The sequence below is a fragment of the Sciurus carolinensis genome, chromosome 11, assembly GCF_902686445.1.
Source record: "Sciurus carolinensis chromosome 11, mSciCar1.2, whole genome shotgun sequence".
Taxonomy (NCBI): Eukaryota; Metazoa; Chordata; class Mammalia; order Rodentia; family Sciuridae; genus Sciurus; species Sciurus carolinensis.
The window spans coordinates 79,569,377-79,585,682 of NC_062223.1; the positions used below are offsets into that span (position 1 = coordinate 79,569,377).

Below are 16,306 nucleotides of genomic sequence, written 5' to 3' on the forward strand. Positions count from 1 at the left end.
TACAACTACGTATATGCATCTCTTAAAAACAATTTTGAGTGGAAAATGATGTTTGTTTAAAGTTCAGAAACTGGCAGAACTAATACATATGAATGTGTTACCAGTACAAAGTAAGAACATGATTTCACTAAAAGCCAGGATAGTGATTATCCCTTGGAGTGGGGGCTGTAATGAGAAAAGTAAAAGCAAGATGAAGAAGGTTCTAGAGCACTGATGATGTTCCATTTCTTAATTTGGTGGTGGATACATGTGTGTTTATAATCATTCCTTAAAAAGTACACGTTTTTGGCCCACTTTCCTTAACTTATAAGTGCCAAGGAGAAAGAATATACATTGAAGTCTACATGGGTAAAGGAGCATCCTATCTGCATCTTACTCTCAAATGGTTCAGGAAGAACAATTATTCATTATTTCAAAACTCAGAAAAGAAAAAAGGAAGAAAGAAAGGCATACTCCAAGTAGAATATTTTCATCTCCTTTTATTGAAGGAAATAGAAACTTGTGCTGCTGAGGCAGTGTTACCTCAGAGCATGACAAGGTAGTCAATGGGGCTGACATGACAAGCCACAATGCTGGCCAGGCATCCTACCACAGTGGGAGGACCAAACCACAATGACTGCAGGAGGTAGCACACATCCCCAACACCCAGTGTAAGCATTTCCATTTGCAGAGAGTTTGGCCATGCATCTTAAAAACAGGGTCCCTTTATAGCTGGTAGGATATCATCTTAGGTCACCAGATCCATCCAAAACTAATATATAGTCTCAGATGTGGAGACCCTTTCCTTTGACTCAAATATTTAGGCCACCAGAAGATCTGATTTCCTTTCAGCTCTTTATCTCAGACAGAAAAAGAAGCCGAGTTCTTGAACATCACATAAATATAGCAGGACAGGTGCTCATGCCCAGCCTTGCTCTAAAAGTAGCTGCATTTTTTCCTCTTGACTTCTCACACTGCTCTCATTCAGCATGTGCCCTAGGAAACCTCTCAGTATTATAAACAAGGACAGATTGGGGGCAGCAGCCTAGGGGATGCAGGGAATCAAAAGCTGCTACATAGCCAAGGCCATTTCACAAGAAACAGCATGGGGAGCACTACTGAGTCAAGGTCCTCCCAAACAGCTGCTAGAAGCACACACAAAGAAAAACGCAGTAGTTCTCCCATGTCAGGATCAGCTGCACCAAAGTCATGGTCCAGGAAGCTGAGCCACTTCATGTCCCTGGCAGATTATCAAACCCCATGGCATTCCCAAGCTGTTCTGGTTTTCAAGTACAATGAGGTGTTTGAGCAATTCAGTCACAGAAAAGCAAGCACTAAAGAAATCTCAACCAGCTGCAAATTAATAATGTCATCAAACCTTAAATTTATATAGTCAAGAACTGATTGTGGGGGGCAAGAATGGGGGTGGTTGAGATTTTGCTATGTAGAAATAGGGACCTAAGGGTTTATTCATGTAAACCCTTGATCATAAACCACCCTCATGTCCAGAAATCAGAAGAAAATCTGATTTAGAAATGGTCATCATCAAAAGTCATCCAATTTTAGTTCTCTTCAGTGCTGGACACATGGTTTCCAGGATCAAAGTCTTGAGAGCACTAGATCAGGAAATGGGAGAAGCAAGGCAAGGAGAAGAGGGCATCAGGGGCTGGAATTTCTGAAATGAGCATTTATTTCACAGAAGGCTTGGCACGACGAGGCTGGGGTGAACATGATTTAGTGATTGTTCTTGGTTGCCTCCTTTGCTGCAGCAATCAGTGGAGTGAGGCTGGAGAGGGGCTTGGCAATCTTCAGGAACTGATGCTAGAAAGGAGACAAAGAGCAAAAAACACATTACTATTTACTGTTCTTCCTTAGCAACTATTACAAGACATAGGGCATCCATACTTATGCAAGGTGCTGCCTGGAGAGCTTCAGATCATCCTCAAATGAAGGTTATCTTTATGAGATAATCACTCTGGAAAACTGGCAGTAACTACCTACAGGTAAACATACAGCTACCCTATACCCTAGCAATTTCAATCCTAGGTATATTCCCAAGAGAAATGAGTTTATGTAACTAACAAAAGGCACATGCAAGAACGTTCAAAGAAGTTTTACTTACAAAAGCCCATAACTAAAGAGAAACCAAATGTTCAAGAGAATGGAAGAATGAAGTGTTATATTCATATGATGCTACACAGAAAATTACACAGCAATAAAATGAATGAATAATTAATAAACTAACAAGATGAATCCCACAGACATGTTGAGTAAAAGAACCTGGATACAAGACAGCTTATTTTTTTCTTTTTGGTAAGAGGGATTGAACTCAGAGAATTTAACCTCTGCGCTACATCCCCAGCTTTATTTTTTTCTTTGAGATGAGGTCTTACTAAGTTGCTAAGGATCTCACTAAGTTGTTGAGGCTGACCTCAGGTTTGTGATCCTCCTGCCTCAGCCTCCTGAGTGACTGGGATTACAGGCACATGGCACCATGCCCAGCAAGATAATTCATATTGTATATTTCATTTCTTATAAGACTAAACAATAATTATAATCAGAATAATAATTGTCTCTGGGAAAAGTATTGACTGATTATGACCTAGTATTATAATGTACTATTTCATTTTAGAAGCAGTACCCCCTCTTCCCACCCTGTGCCCTGTGCTGGGGATTGAACCCAGGAGCATTCTACCAGTAGGGTACATCCCTAACCCTATTTATTTATTTAAATTTTAAGAGAGGATCTCTCTAAGTTGGCAAAACTGGCCTTGAACTTGTGATCCTCCTGCCTTAGTGTCCTATGGGCTTGCAATGCCATGACCAGCAGGGTTTTTGTTTGTCTATTTGTTTGGAAGACATAAGGTATTACTATGTTGCCAGGCTGGCCCTGAACTCCAGGGCTTAAGGGATCCTCCTGCTTCAACCTACCAAGTGACCTGGACTATAGGCATGGACCATTATGTCTGGCTCAAAATGTTCTATCCTTGAATCTAGTAAGGCCAGTTAATTCAGTAAGGATTTCAATAGCTTGGTCCTTTCTCAAGTCATTTTTACTGGGCTGTGCTTTGGGCCATACCTTCAGCTTTTAAATAGGACCGTTTAGGGGAAAAACATCATATGAAAACTGCACCTACATTTGCAGTAAAACTGTTATGCAAAACAGTTTTTTATGTAACTCAGAGCCTCTTATCTAATTTTTAAAATTTTATATTTAGTAGGGAAAAAGTTTTGCATCTTGAGGATGTGGAATGTTTCTTCCATTATAAGATAATTTCATTTCTGTCCTGGCTACAGAGGAAACTGAGAACCTAATGTGATGTTTAACGCAATTAGAACATCTGATTGCCATGCGTGTAATTAATTCCACTGCATGTCATACTGTATATGTGTATAGACACACGTGGACATATACACTCTTTGCTGAAAACTGATTAAAATTCTACAAAGATAAGGTATAAAGAAGTACTGAGAAGACATTATTATTACTATGAAAGGAATAGAAGACATTGGCTAAATCATGAAAATATATCATCCTATGTATTTCTTTTCATACATGTGTTCTCACAGAAGAAATGGATGTGAAAACTTCATGATAATGAGTCTAAAAGTCTTATTTTTGAATACTTACAATGTATACTAACAAGTTAAAGAACCAGTGTTCTCGGATCACATTTCTACGTCTCTTCTCTGAGGTGAGAGCGCAGTGTGGTCCAACACCCAACTGGGAAAACTCTTTTGAACAAAGTAAATTAGATAAGCCCTGTGTGAGAACTTCCAGACCTGACACTTTTTGAGTCTGAAAGAGCAGAGGCGAAGGGATGTACACTTGAGCCAAACAGATATAGACTGAAATCCTGAATCTATTACTTGTCAACTATATAACAGTGGAAAAGTTACTAAACCTCCATTTCTTCACCTGTAAAAAATGGGAATAGCAGAACCTTTAACTATAATATAAATGTATATATATGCACACATATATAATATTACTATATATATAACCACATATATAGTATATATAAAATATATATATATTATATATATAATATTGCCACATATAGATATAGAACACTATAAATAAATATGAAACACTACCAGTGGTAAAGTGTGGCAAAGATCCAATAATACATTTATTATTAGTTATATTATTATATCAGGAAGAAAACTCTAGAGGGCACTAACCTTTGAATAACTACAATTTGTTACCTAAGATATTTTTATATTTTTACTAATCACAGGCTTAGCATAGTATTTGTACATTTCCCAACGTCAAGAGTTTCCAGAATACAAGTCATATGAAAGGCAAAAGGGAGTCTATATTGTACTATTTGCTATAAGGAGTCTTTTAGTCTCAAAGGATTCTAGAGACCAATGGTTTACACTTGGCAGAACCCAGATCTCAAATGTAATGGCCAGTGCTCTTTAATCAGTAGCCTCAATTACAAAGAGATGCTAAAAATACTTTAAGTAATTCCATTCAATTCAATAAATACTTTGAGTACCTATTCAGAATCAGATCCCAGGTACAAGAAGAAATTCGGAAATTAATAAAATAGAGGTTATAATACAATGGTGTAAAGACAGAGATACTAATAAATGTTTTTTCTTTTGTACTGGTGATTAAGCATACTAGGCAAGCTCTCTACTGCAGAGCTATACCCCGACCCTTTTTATTTTATTTTGAGACAGGATCTAAGTTACCCAGGTGGGTCTCTAACTTATAATCCTCCTCCCTTAGGTACACAAATGGCAGGATTATAGGCATAAGCCCAGCTTTATAATTAACTTTAACACACGGTGCTAGGTCCTGCCCTGCCCTACTCAGTTACTCTTGGATCTCATGATACAAAAGTAACTGACAGGGCATGCCTTCAAATCAATCACTATCATAGAGCTGCATGTGATACTTCCTATTAAGTTACCAGTAGGCAAGACAGTAAAATGACAATAGAAATAAGAAATTATATTTGAAACATAAATGTTAAGTATAAATGATGTGGCCTGCTAAAGGTAGTTTTTGCTACCATATAAAGTAATTACACTGTAATCTCAGGATTAGGTAGGTCGGAGTTCTTATAAAAGGCTTGGTAAATCCAGCTCTGAATTTTCCTATACCCTTGCAGAATCTCACTGCAATAAAGAGAATGTCACTGCCACCATCTGAGAGGGTTTCCAATGAAGAAACTGATGATTCCAAAGTTGCATTCGCTAACTATCCTCTAAACTGACATTCCTTTGTTGAAAATATAATTTTGAACTTATTCCAGTAAAACGTACCTTGTGTAAGATTTAACAAGTCAGAGAGCTGCTTCTTACACCAACTCAAACTCTGCTAGACTAATTCAAGCAAAACAAAGGAAGTGCTAAAGAAAGATACAGGCAAAGTTCAACAGGCGATCATAAAGTAGATTTGAAGCTGAGCTAGGAAGATGTGTATAATTTTAATAGGCTGAGGAGGAGGTTGACAGAATATCGTAAGCAAAGACCCAAGAATGAAGGCTAAGGTGGGCATGGGAACTAGCAGGAGAGAAACCGGGTTCTATAATAAACAAAACCTTACCAAAAAATGAAGTTCAAAAAGCTCAAAAGGTTTGGTCAGTGATTCCTCGAATTAGGTGATTTTCTATAGAGGGTGAGTTACCTGCAGTAGCTCTTTAGCTGAACCTCTTTTCTCCACATCCATCTCAAGACAGCGGTTCAAAAAGTCCCGGAAGATAGCTGACAGCTTCTCTGGGTTCTGAAGCTCTGGAGTCCCATTAGTGGCAATGAGGTACAAGGCCTAGCAACAAAGGTGAAGAATCACTTTGAGCTCCAAATGAAGTTCTCTCTTTATTTGGCTTCCCAGAAACCCCCTCTAAAAATACGGTTAACTGCTATATTATCTAAGACGTAAAGCAGCCGCTGTGGCATTTTGGAAAGAATATGACTTAAGGATCAGATTTAACACTCAAAACCCATGTGACCATGTGTGTGCTACTGAACTTCCAACTTCCTCATCTATAAAATAGTACCACTGCATGTTTTTTTCAAAATAAAATAAATACATTTGGAAAGAACTTTGTAAATTTACAAAGTATGTTCACAGACCTAAAGGTTTATTATTACTCTTGATTACAAATGTAAACAATTCATTATTCAGTCAGCCTAATGAGCTAAGATCTGCCCACAACTACTGGCAGAAATTATTCTTGATGCATTCACCTCAGTTATCTAAGAGCAAATCTCTTGTAGGAAAGGACTATAAAAAGGAATGTCTAGTTAAGAAGCAAACTGTTTCACTGCTGCCTCCCCAACCACCTAACATGAATCATCTCTTGGGAGAAGGAAAGAAAAACATAGTGGTGGGAAACCTTTATAAGTACTTAACACGTTAACTTACGAAGTACTTACATCACAGTCTCATTTAATAATCACAATAACTTTGGGTAATAGGACAAGAAGTATAATCCCCATTTCACACATAAGGCCAGAAAGAAAGCTATATGTGTAGGGTCACAATGTTCATGAGTGCATGTCCTCTGATTTAACCCTGTTCTTATTAGTTACACCCCACTAATCAACAGCTTCAAATCTGTAAGGCCATTTTCTAAAACAGAAAAGGATTTATTGTATGTGGAGTCAGAGAGCAAAACTAGTACCAAAGGACAGAAACTATAGGTTTTAGTTTCGGTTTATTAACAATGAAACACCTTCCAAGAATCAGAGCTATCCCAGGGTGACATGAGTGTGTAGTTAATGGTAGATCTCCACCTACCGGTGTCAATGCATAGGGAATTCCTGCACTGGACAGGAGCTTGGATCAAATGTGAAAATAAAAGCACCCAGGATAACTTTCACATTTGACCACCAAAATTGCCAACCTACTTTGCATCTTTGTTTGCTGCATTCCTCTTCTATTAGGACAGATAGATTTCCATGATCTAATCTAATGTCTTTTGATGCAACTCCTCTCAGCTAATTAAGGACATCACTCTTGCATTGTCACTTCTCCCTTATATAATCATTTTCTCCTCTCCAAGAGGTCATTGCCATTAGCACACAAACATCATCTTTTAACCCATCCCTACCTGACTCCACTTGTTTCATTTCTCTGTTACCCTTCATGGTAAAACTCCTTTAAGAGAAAAAAGAAACTTTATAAATGCCACCTTCGTTTCCTCCTCTTCTGCTCTCAGGGATTTACGCTAATTAGGCTTTTATCCCCATCACTGAATTGATAATGGATTGTCAAGGTCATCAATAATCTCTACATTGCAGATCCAATGTTCATTTCTCAATCTCACCATATTCAACCTATCAGTCACATTTAACATGATAATCCATTTTCCTTGAAACACTCTCTTGCCTCCCAGACACATTCATCTCAGTTTTCTCATACTAGGAAGGTCTCCCCTTGGTCTACTTTGCTACTTCCTAAAACACTAGAATAATTTGGAGCTAGTACTCAAACCTCTTTCTTCTTTATACACTCACCCCCTAAGTGAATGGTCTCAAATACTTTTGACCTTAAATATAAATTTAAATAAATTTATATTTATATTTATAGTCCTGACTTCTCACTCTTGAACTTCACTCTTATGCCCAACTACACTCAACATTTCCACTTGAATGAACATTTTTAAAGTGTTTTTATTTTATATAAAACTGTTTATATATTTTAGTTATATATGACAGAAGAATACATTTGACACATCATACATAATTGGAGTATAACTTCTCATTTGGTTGTACATGATGTAGAGGTACACGTGGCATCATATATGCACATAGGGTAATAATGTCTGATTCATTCTACTATCATTCCTACCTCATGCCCCTTCTCTCCCTTCACTCCTCTCTGTCTAGTCCAAAACACCCCTTTTCTACCCCTCCAATTGTGAATTATCATCAATCAGTATATCAGAGAAAACATTCAGTCTTTGATTCTTTGGGACTGGCTTATTTTGCTTAGCATAATATCCTCCAGTTCCATTCGTTTACTGGCAAATGCCATAATTTCATTGAATGAACATTTTTAATAAAGATATTCAATGCCACCACCCCCTCTCTCTTTTTTTGGTACTGGGGATCCAGGGACACTTTGTCACTGAGCTATATCCCCAGCCCTTTTTACTTTTATTTTGAGACAGCGTCTCTCTAAGTTGCTTAGGGTCTCACTAAGTTGCTAAGGCTGAACTTGAATCTGTGATTCTCCTGCCCCAGCCTCCCAAGTCACTGGGATTATAGGTGAACCACCACACCCAGCTAAAAGCCACTCTTTATTACCCCACTTAACCATGTTCCTCACCTCTCAATATATGGAAACTGAATTTATCAGTAATTCAGGACTAATACCTCATAGCCATTATGGTTTCCACTTTCTCTAATATCAAATTCATCTTGTCAGCTATTCCTTCAAGACATTTCCTGAGTCTACTATTCACTTATACTCCTAACAGTATATCTAGGTCACCGCTCTTGTCTGAACTACTACAACAGTCTTTCACAGTCTATTTTCCATAAAAGCACTGACACCTTACAATGACTTCCAAATTCTGCAGAATAAAAGCCAAGTTTCTCACAATGGCCTAGAAGGTCTTACCTGCTGGTCCTCTACTAGTTCCCTGACTTTGGCTACCACTTTACACCGTTCTCACTCACTTCAAGGACACAGGCCTCCCTGGTTGTCCTCAGGATACCACAAATACCTTTTAAATCAAGTCCTGGCCTAAGATTAATCTCATGACTTACTCCTTTACTTCTTTCAGGTTTCTGATAAAATAACCTGCAAGAGAGAATTTCCCTCTCTACTCTAAATAAAACAGTACAACTCTGCCTCTTTCCTCATTACCCTCTTAACCACTTACTCTGCTTTTTTCCATGGTACTTATTAGAAAATTTATTGTATGCAATACAAACTCAATCATTGAATAAATTAATGAATAGCTTTTAGTATTCTTTTCTTCAGCATATATATATATATACACTTATTTTTATTTTTTATTTGTAGTACTGGGGATCAAACCAAGGCCCTGCATATACTAGGCAAGTGCTCTACCTCTGAGGTATATACCCAGCCCCAGCATTTATACTTTAAGTCCAATAGGGCCTACTTTGATCCAAAAAAGAGATATTCAGATTTAAAGCAACAGAGAGAGAATAGTTTGAGTCCCATTTCCAGGTACTAGAGACAACAGTCCAAATACCTTGAAATAGGATTGGTAATACTTACTCTCAGAGGGTTTTCATTGAGGTATGGAGGCTCCCCTTCAATCATTTCAATGGCCATGATGCCCAGGGACCAGATGTCAACCTTGGGCCCATAGGCTTTCCGTGTCACAACCTCTGGTGCCATCCAATATGGAGTTCCCACCATGGTGCTCCGTTTGCTTTGCTCTGGGGTTATCTGTGCACAGAATCCAAAATCAGCTAGAAAAGGAAAATCAAAGAAAGTCAGGCATTTAGGTACTCCTTCAGTAAGTGCTGACATTGTTCCTACCCACAGGGATCAGGCTCTTTCTGCCACCCACTTGTCTCACCAAAGCAGAGTCACTGGAACTTCATGTCCAGCACCTAGCCTATTCCCTCATCACCCCTGAAGAGAAGTAGGCAGAACATAAGGAACATCATCTCTAGTTTCCTACCTTTTCCTCAAACCAGAAGGACCAGGCATTAAAATCAAAGCAGCCCATTTTGGCCCTGATTGTTTGGCCCAATTCTGTTTTGTTCTTAAAAACCATTCCCATACTCCAGAATGTGGCAATGAATTCCTTGCCTTACTCCCTGAACATAAGTCCCTGAAATGAGCCCCAATCACATACAACCAGGTATGGCCTTGCTTTGAAAAAAATCAGTTCCTCACTCTATACCCTAGGCTTTCTTCCACCTGTGCCACAACCTCTTTGTCTAGACAACTGTATTCACACATTTCAACAAACTGTTCTGCCTGGAGTTCTTTTCACATTATATTGAAATTATAAATTTATTTAGATCAGAGGGTCTTTGATAGTAAAGACTATGTATTCTTACTCATCTTTGTAACCACAAAGGGGCTGGTAGATAATAGACATTCAGTAAAATTTTGCTGAATAAATAAATGAATGATGAAATTACACAAAACTTTTTTCTAATTATTCATTACAGGTCTCTTGTACTACACTGAGAATTCCTTGAAGGTGGCAAAATGCACCCTCGGTGCTGACACAGGACCCAGCACAGAGTAGACATTCAGCAATTTGTTTTTCTTTTCTGAATGTATAAAAGAATGGAAAATAATGAAAAGATGCTGTATGAAAATACAGAGTAATATAAAGAAGCCACAATTCCCATGAAATAATAAAGACTCTCTTTATTGTATGATTGCCAAACCACAGGAGACAGAGCCATACAGGGAGAGAAGTATCATCCCTAAGAGTCCTACTTACTTAGCTTGACAGAGCCGTCCATTCCCAACAGAATATTGTCACTCTTGATGTCTCTGTGAATGACCTGATTTGAATGCAGAAACTCCAGAGCCTGCAGACACTATTTGAGTAGTGTATATAGAGGGAGAAAGAAGAATATGTAATATAGAAGACTTGAAAGAAAAATCATCTAATCCAACCTCATTTTAAGATATAGGAAATAAGTCCCCATGAATAAAAGGACTTGCCCCAAATTAGAGGCACAGTCAGATCTAGTACCAACTCTTCTACCTCCCAGCTAAGTATTCTTTTTACATTCCATGCTGCCTTTCACCTTATGATATTTCCTTAAGCAAAAAGGAGTTCCTTCAAGGATGGGTGCAGTGGTGCACACCTAAAATCCCAGTAACTTGGGAAGCTGAGGCAGGAGGATGGCAAGTCCAAGGATAGCCTCAGAAACTTAGTTCAGTGGTAAAGTGCCCCTGGGTTCAATCCCTAGTAACAAAAGAACAAAACAAAACAAAATGAAAACCCAAAAAGGATCAAAAGGATGATCTTAAGAAATTGGAACTCTCATACGTTGTTGGTGGGAGTATGAAATGGTACAGCCAATTTAGAAAACATTTTGGCAGTTCTTCAAAATGTTAAGTATATAGAGTTGCCATATGACCAACAATTCTACTTATAAATACCTAAGAAAATGAGAACATATGTCTAAACAAAAACTGGGGGAGGGGGAGGGGAAAGAGGGGGAGGACAGAGAAAATAATCCAAATATCCATGAATGGATAGGTAAAGTGGAATATTATTTGGCACTTGGTTCCTGGGGGTGGGGATGAAGTGCTAATACATGCTACAACGTGAATGAACCTTCTCAACATGCTAAGAGAAAGAAGCCAGTCACAAAAGAGGACCTATTATAGAATTCCATTTATATGAATTTCCAAAACAGGAAAACAACAGAGATAGAAAATAGATTGGTGTTTGCAAACGGTTAGGAAAGTTGGGGTGCAGGATATGGGAAGTCACTGTTAATGGGTATGAAGTTTCTTTTCTTTTTTTTTTTTTTAGTTGTAGATGGACATAATACCTTTATTTTATTTATTTATTTTTATGTGGTGCTGAGGATCTAAGCCAGTGCCTCACACATGCTAGGCAAGTACTCTACCACTGAGCTACAACCTTAGCCCATGAAGTCTGTTTTTAGAGAGAGAAAAATTATCTAAACTTCATTATGATGATAGTTGTATAACTATGAATATACTAAAAACTATTGAATTATATACTTTAAATGGTTGAGTAATATGGGATATGAATTAAAACTCAATAAACAGTTTTAAAAAGGGGGTGATGATGTGTATTACATTTTAAGGTAATACCACTCACTTATGTAATATTTAAACTTTTTTCCAAATGTTTTCTGATTCCCATACAATGTTAGTTTTGCAATTTCCACTTTACAGATAAAATAATTTGAAGTAAAATAACTTTTCTAAGTCTTATACACATGGATGCATTTTCAACCAGTGAAAGTTGGTTCCTGGGGGTAGAGGTGAAAACAACTTAGATATTATAAGGTTTTGTGATACCCCAGAGGGTCACAGTATGTACACAATTATACAGTATATCTATGGTATTAAATTTTCATGAGGGGAGTATATAATTGGGGGGGAAAATCATCTGAAAAGGCTCCTGAAGGAGGAAGTAGGAAGGTTGAGAAACACTACATTAAGTGGTAGAGCAAAGAAAGAACTCTTAAGAATTCCATTAATCTACTTGTGTGTATTCCATATCCCAAAGTTATTAATGTAAAGGGGACCATATTTTCTAGGGTAGTATTGATTTCACATTATTTTTCCTAACACTGACTAAATATACAACTATGTAAGTTCATCTGTGTGCCTCCAGGTCTTACACCATCAAATCTATCACACCCCATTATACGCAAAATTTTGAACCTCAGTTCAAAAATTTTGAACCTCAGTTAATCTTTTACTCTTTCCTCAATTTCCTAACTTTTCTATTACTGCACATTGGAAACTTCCAGTCTCTCCACAGTAAAACAACCAATATCCTCAACATCTCTGAATAGTTCCTTCATCTTCTTGCTCTAATGGAAAGGTAAAGATTTGGCTATTCTCTGAGGACACTGTTTCTCATGGAAGCCTTGTGGAATGCTTTTTATTTTTCCTCCTACACCAGCATATTACAAACCCTAGACATTTAATAGCAATGAGGAAAAAGGAGCTTTGTTTTTTATTTGTTTTGCCTAGAAATATTTTATCCTAGATTTCTGCTTGCTTGCTTCTACACAGCATGATCTTCTACATCATTCATATGCTTACTCACATCTGTGGTGAAACTTTCTCTGACTGCTCTGTATAAAACAGTACTTTCCCTGCTGGGGAATGATACTGGCTAAATTATATTATTATATTGTATACATGTACAAATATGTAACAACAAATCCCATCACTATGTCTAATTATAATATACCAATAAAAATATGGAAAAAATAAAATAGTACTTTCCCTGCCACTACCTTCTTATCCTGCTTTATATCCACCTTCTTATCCTGCTTTATATCCTTCATGGTGCATAAATAAAGCAGAAAAACAGAATAATAGTATGATTAAAATATATGTCCATATAGAAGAGATAAAAGAAAGTATTATGATGTGTTTACAGTTGTTATCTTTAAAGACTGAAATTCTGAGTGATTAAATATATACTTCCTGGTATTTTCTCATTTTTCTACAATGGGTTTAATAAAGTTATCTGTAAAGAAAAAAATCATGATGATAGATACTATACAGATATTATATGGATGATGAATAATGTCAGCATTAATTTCTTCTGCTTCCACACAGCCAGGGCTGAAATCTCAATGGGTGTGGAACTATCATGGATAGAGATATGGGGTCATTTCCTGCTCGAGACTGGACCTTGGCCTTACCTCTCGGCACACAGCTGCAATCTGGCCTTCATCCATACAGGTTTCTGTCACTACATCTGTTAAGGAGCCTCCAGCCAAGTATTCCATGACAACCCACAGTTCATCTCCCACAAGGTAACTGCAGGAATACAGATAAAGTGTGAGAAGGAATAGTCAAAAGTACAAAGAGCCACTGCATTGAGTTTCAATTCTAAGCATATGGAGAGTGATGCTATCTCACTCAGTTTTGGAAAAGCTTAGGGTTCCTTACTTTGGGGAAAAGCAGAATCTGGGAGACAGAATCATTAATTTAAATCTCTTAAGAATGCTCCTGGAGGGGAAAAAAAAAAGTATACATGTTCTGTGAAGCCCCAAAAAGCAGAACTAAGGAAACTAGGTTGAAGATATAATAAAATTATATGTGAGCACAACACAAAGAAATACCTACTAAAATTTAAAGGACTGGCATGATTTCCATATCTCTAGAAGCATCCAAATAGGGAATATACAAACATTTGAAAAAGATGGGATCCATTTTCCAACATTAGAGAGAACCACTAAACCTCCCTAAGAATTCTACTAGATCTGAGGTCCATGAGACTAAACTAGTCTTGTACAAGACTCTATTCCCAGAGTCCAACACAGCAGTTGCCCATATTTACTGAATAAATTCATGAGTATGATAAAAGATAATTGTAAATATTAAATAAAATAATGGTAATAAAAGTCCTTAAAAGTCATAGTGTTGTACATATAGTCATTATGCTGCCAATGACTTCCACTTTGAGTGTCCATGATTCTATTCCAGTCTGATTAACCAAGACTAGAGTTTATTAACATCTCCCTGGAGTAATTATGGGCTGACATAAGTTAGAACTGATAGTTTCATTTGGAGATTGGATCACTCAGTCCTGCTATGTGATAGTCACTTAACCTGTCTAATCAATATTTTCTCACCTGTAAAATAGGACAAATAAAAACAAGGCTAGTTCAGAGCCCTACAGACTCTTCTGATAGCCTTGGTCAAAGAAACTAGGCTGGAAAAACATTTCTTGGTTTGGTTTGAGATGTGAGGTATGTTGTCTTTTTTTTTTTTTTTTTTTTTTAATTCCTGATAATGGGACTACTGCCAGGTAGAAGGGAAACTGTTGAAAGAGTTTGATAAATTGGTCTCAAGAAAAGGGCAAGATGTGAATCCTAAAATCCTAATCTCTTGATCTCTTGACTACTAATCTAGTACTCTTTCCACAAGACTGCATTCTTTGTAATTAAAAGTCTTAAAATTATTTTTCTGTCTTCCTGGTTTTTGTTTTGTTTTGTTTTTTTTGTTTTGGCAGTTCTGGGGATTAAATCTAGGGCCTCCCCATGCTAGGCAAAGACTTGCCACTGAGTTACACCCCCAGCCCAAGTCTTGAAAATTTTTAAGGCCCATGAAGAATTAATGCCTTTATAAAAGGCCTCGGAGGGCTGCCTCACATTTTCTACCATATAAGGACACGACAAGAAGGCGCTATCTATGAACCAGCCTAAGGCCCTCACCAGACCGTGAATATGCTTACACATTGATCTTGGACTTCCCAGTTTACAGAACTTTCAGGAATAAATCTATATAGTTTATAAATGCTCTAGCACCTGGAATCTTATTATAGCATCCCAAATGGACTAACACATGAACCAAAAGAAAAATCAAGACTGGGTAAAAAGTGCTCCACTGCCATGAACCTGTTCATTCCCTGATAAAGAACACATATTTATGGCCTCTCACCCATACTGAAAAACAACTGTTACCTTAAACTGACTGGAAGAAGAATATGAAGATCTAAGTAAGTATATCTGGACACTGACAAATAAAGCCACTTTTCCTGGGTCTGACATATCACTGTCAAAGCTAAGACTATGCAAATCATATTCAAGTTGTCTCAAACTCTTTGTGGCTACTCCCTGTGCCAATGTACCTTCAAATATCCCATTTCAAAGGCAATGCACATATTTGGGGAAGAATAGCACATATTTTGTCCCACATATTTTATGGAACATCTCACAAAAACCACAGACCCTCACTTGTAACACCTTCACTGAATGCTTAGGTTGAGAGTATGCTCTTCTGTGCTTATACAGATTTTTTTTTTTTTTTCCTTTACCAAATCAGGTGCTGTTTGAAGACAAAGACTGAGTGTTACTTACTTCTAATTGCTCAGTATAAGCCTCTGGAATACTGATAAGGTACAAATAGTAAATCTATAAATGTTCTAATCCGGAATATTATTCGGCCATAAAGAAGAATAAAATTATGGCATTTTCAGGTAAATGGATGGAGTTGGAGAATATAATGCTAAATGAAATAAGCCAGTCACAAAAAACCAAAAGCCAAATGTTTTCTCTGGTAAGTGGATGCTGATACATAATGGGGAGGGGAAGAGGGTAAGGGAAGAATGGAGGATGTAAGGGAAGATGTGAATCCTAAAATCCTAATCTCTTGATCTCTTGACTACTAATCTAGTCAATCTACTAATCTAGGATTGTGTAGAGGTAAATGAGGGGAGGGGATGGGGCAGGGAAGAAGGAAAACTGGTGGAATGAGATAAACATCATTACCCTATGTATATGTATGATTACACAAATGGTGTGACTCTACATTATGTATAACCAGAGAAATGAAAAGTTGTACTCCCATTTGTGTACAATGAATCAAAATGCATTCTGCTGTCATGTATAACTAAATAGAACAAACAATAAAAAATTATCCTAATAAAAAAGTAAAATATAAAAAAAAACCCTAGTTTGGTATTTACTGGTTTACTTGTCTTAGACCAGCCATTAACTTATATCAACCTTAGTTTCCCAATCTGTATAATATGACTAAACCCTGCCTCACAATGAGGTACCATTCATGAAAGTTCTTGGTAAAGCTAATGTCAGCTATAATCACTCATACTATAATGAAGAACAGAATTTTGTCAGGCTGGGATGATAGACTGAAATAATAAAAATGGGATTGAATGGACAC

The 16,306-nt window shown here is 37.2% G+C and overlaps 1 protein-coding gene across 5 annotated transcripts in view; it reads right to left on the reverse strand.

Annotated features, from left to right (window-relative positions):
- Positions 1-453: 453 nt before the first annotated feature.
- Positions 454-16,306, reverse strand: part of Pak1 (p21 (RAC1) activated kinase 1) — a 139,145-nt gene continuing 123,292 nt past the window's right edge. For all 5 annotated transcript variants that reach the window (XM_047516780.1, XM_047516777.1, XM_047516781.1 and 2 more), the window contains 5 exons: positions 13,321-13,438; positions 10,386-10,485; positions 9,194-9,390; positions 5,624-5,761; positions 454-1,800 (listed from right to left, as the gene is read on the reverse strand). In XM_047516780.1, the coding sequence (XP_047372736.1) occupies positions 1,714-1,800; positions 5,624-5,761; positions 9,194-9,390; positions 10,386-10,485; positions 13,321-13,438 (640 nt within the window). In that variant the 3' untranslated portion in view covers positions 454-1,713. The remainder of the gene's footprint in view (positions 1,801-5,623; positions 5,762-9,193; positions 9,391-10,385; positions 10,486-13,320; positions 13,439-16,306) is intronic.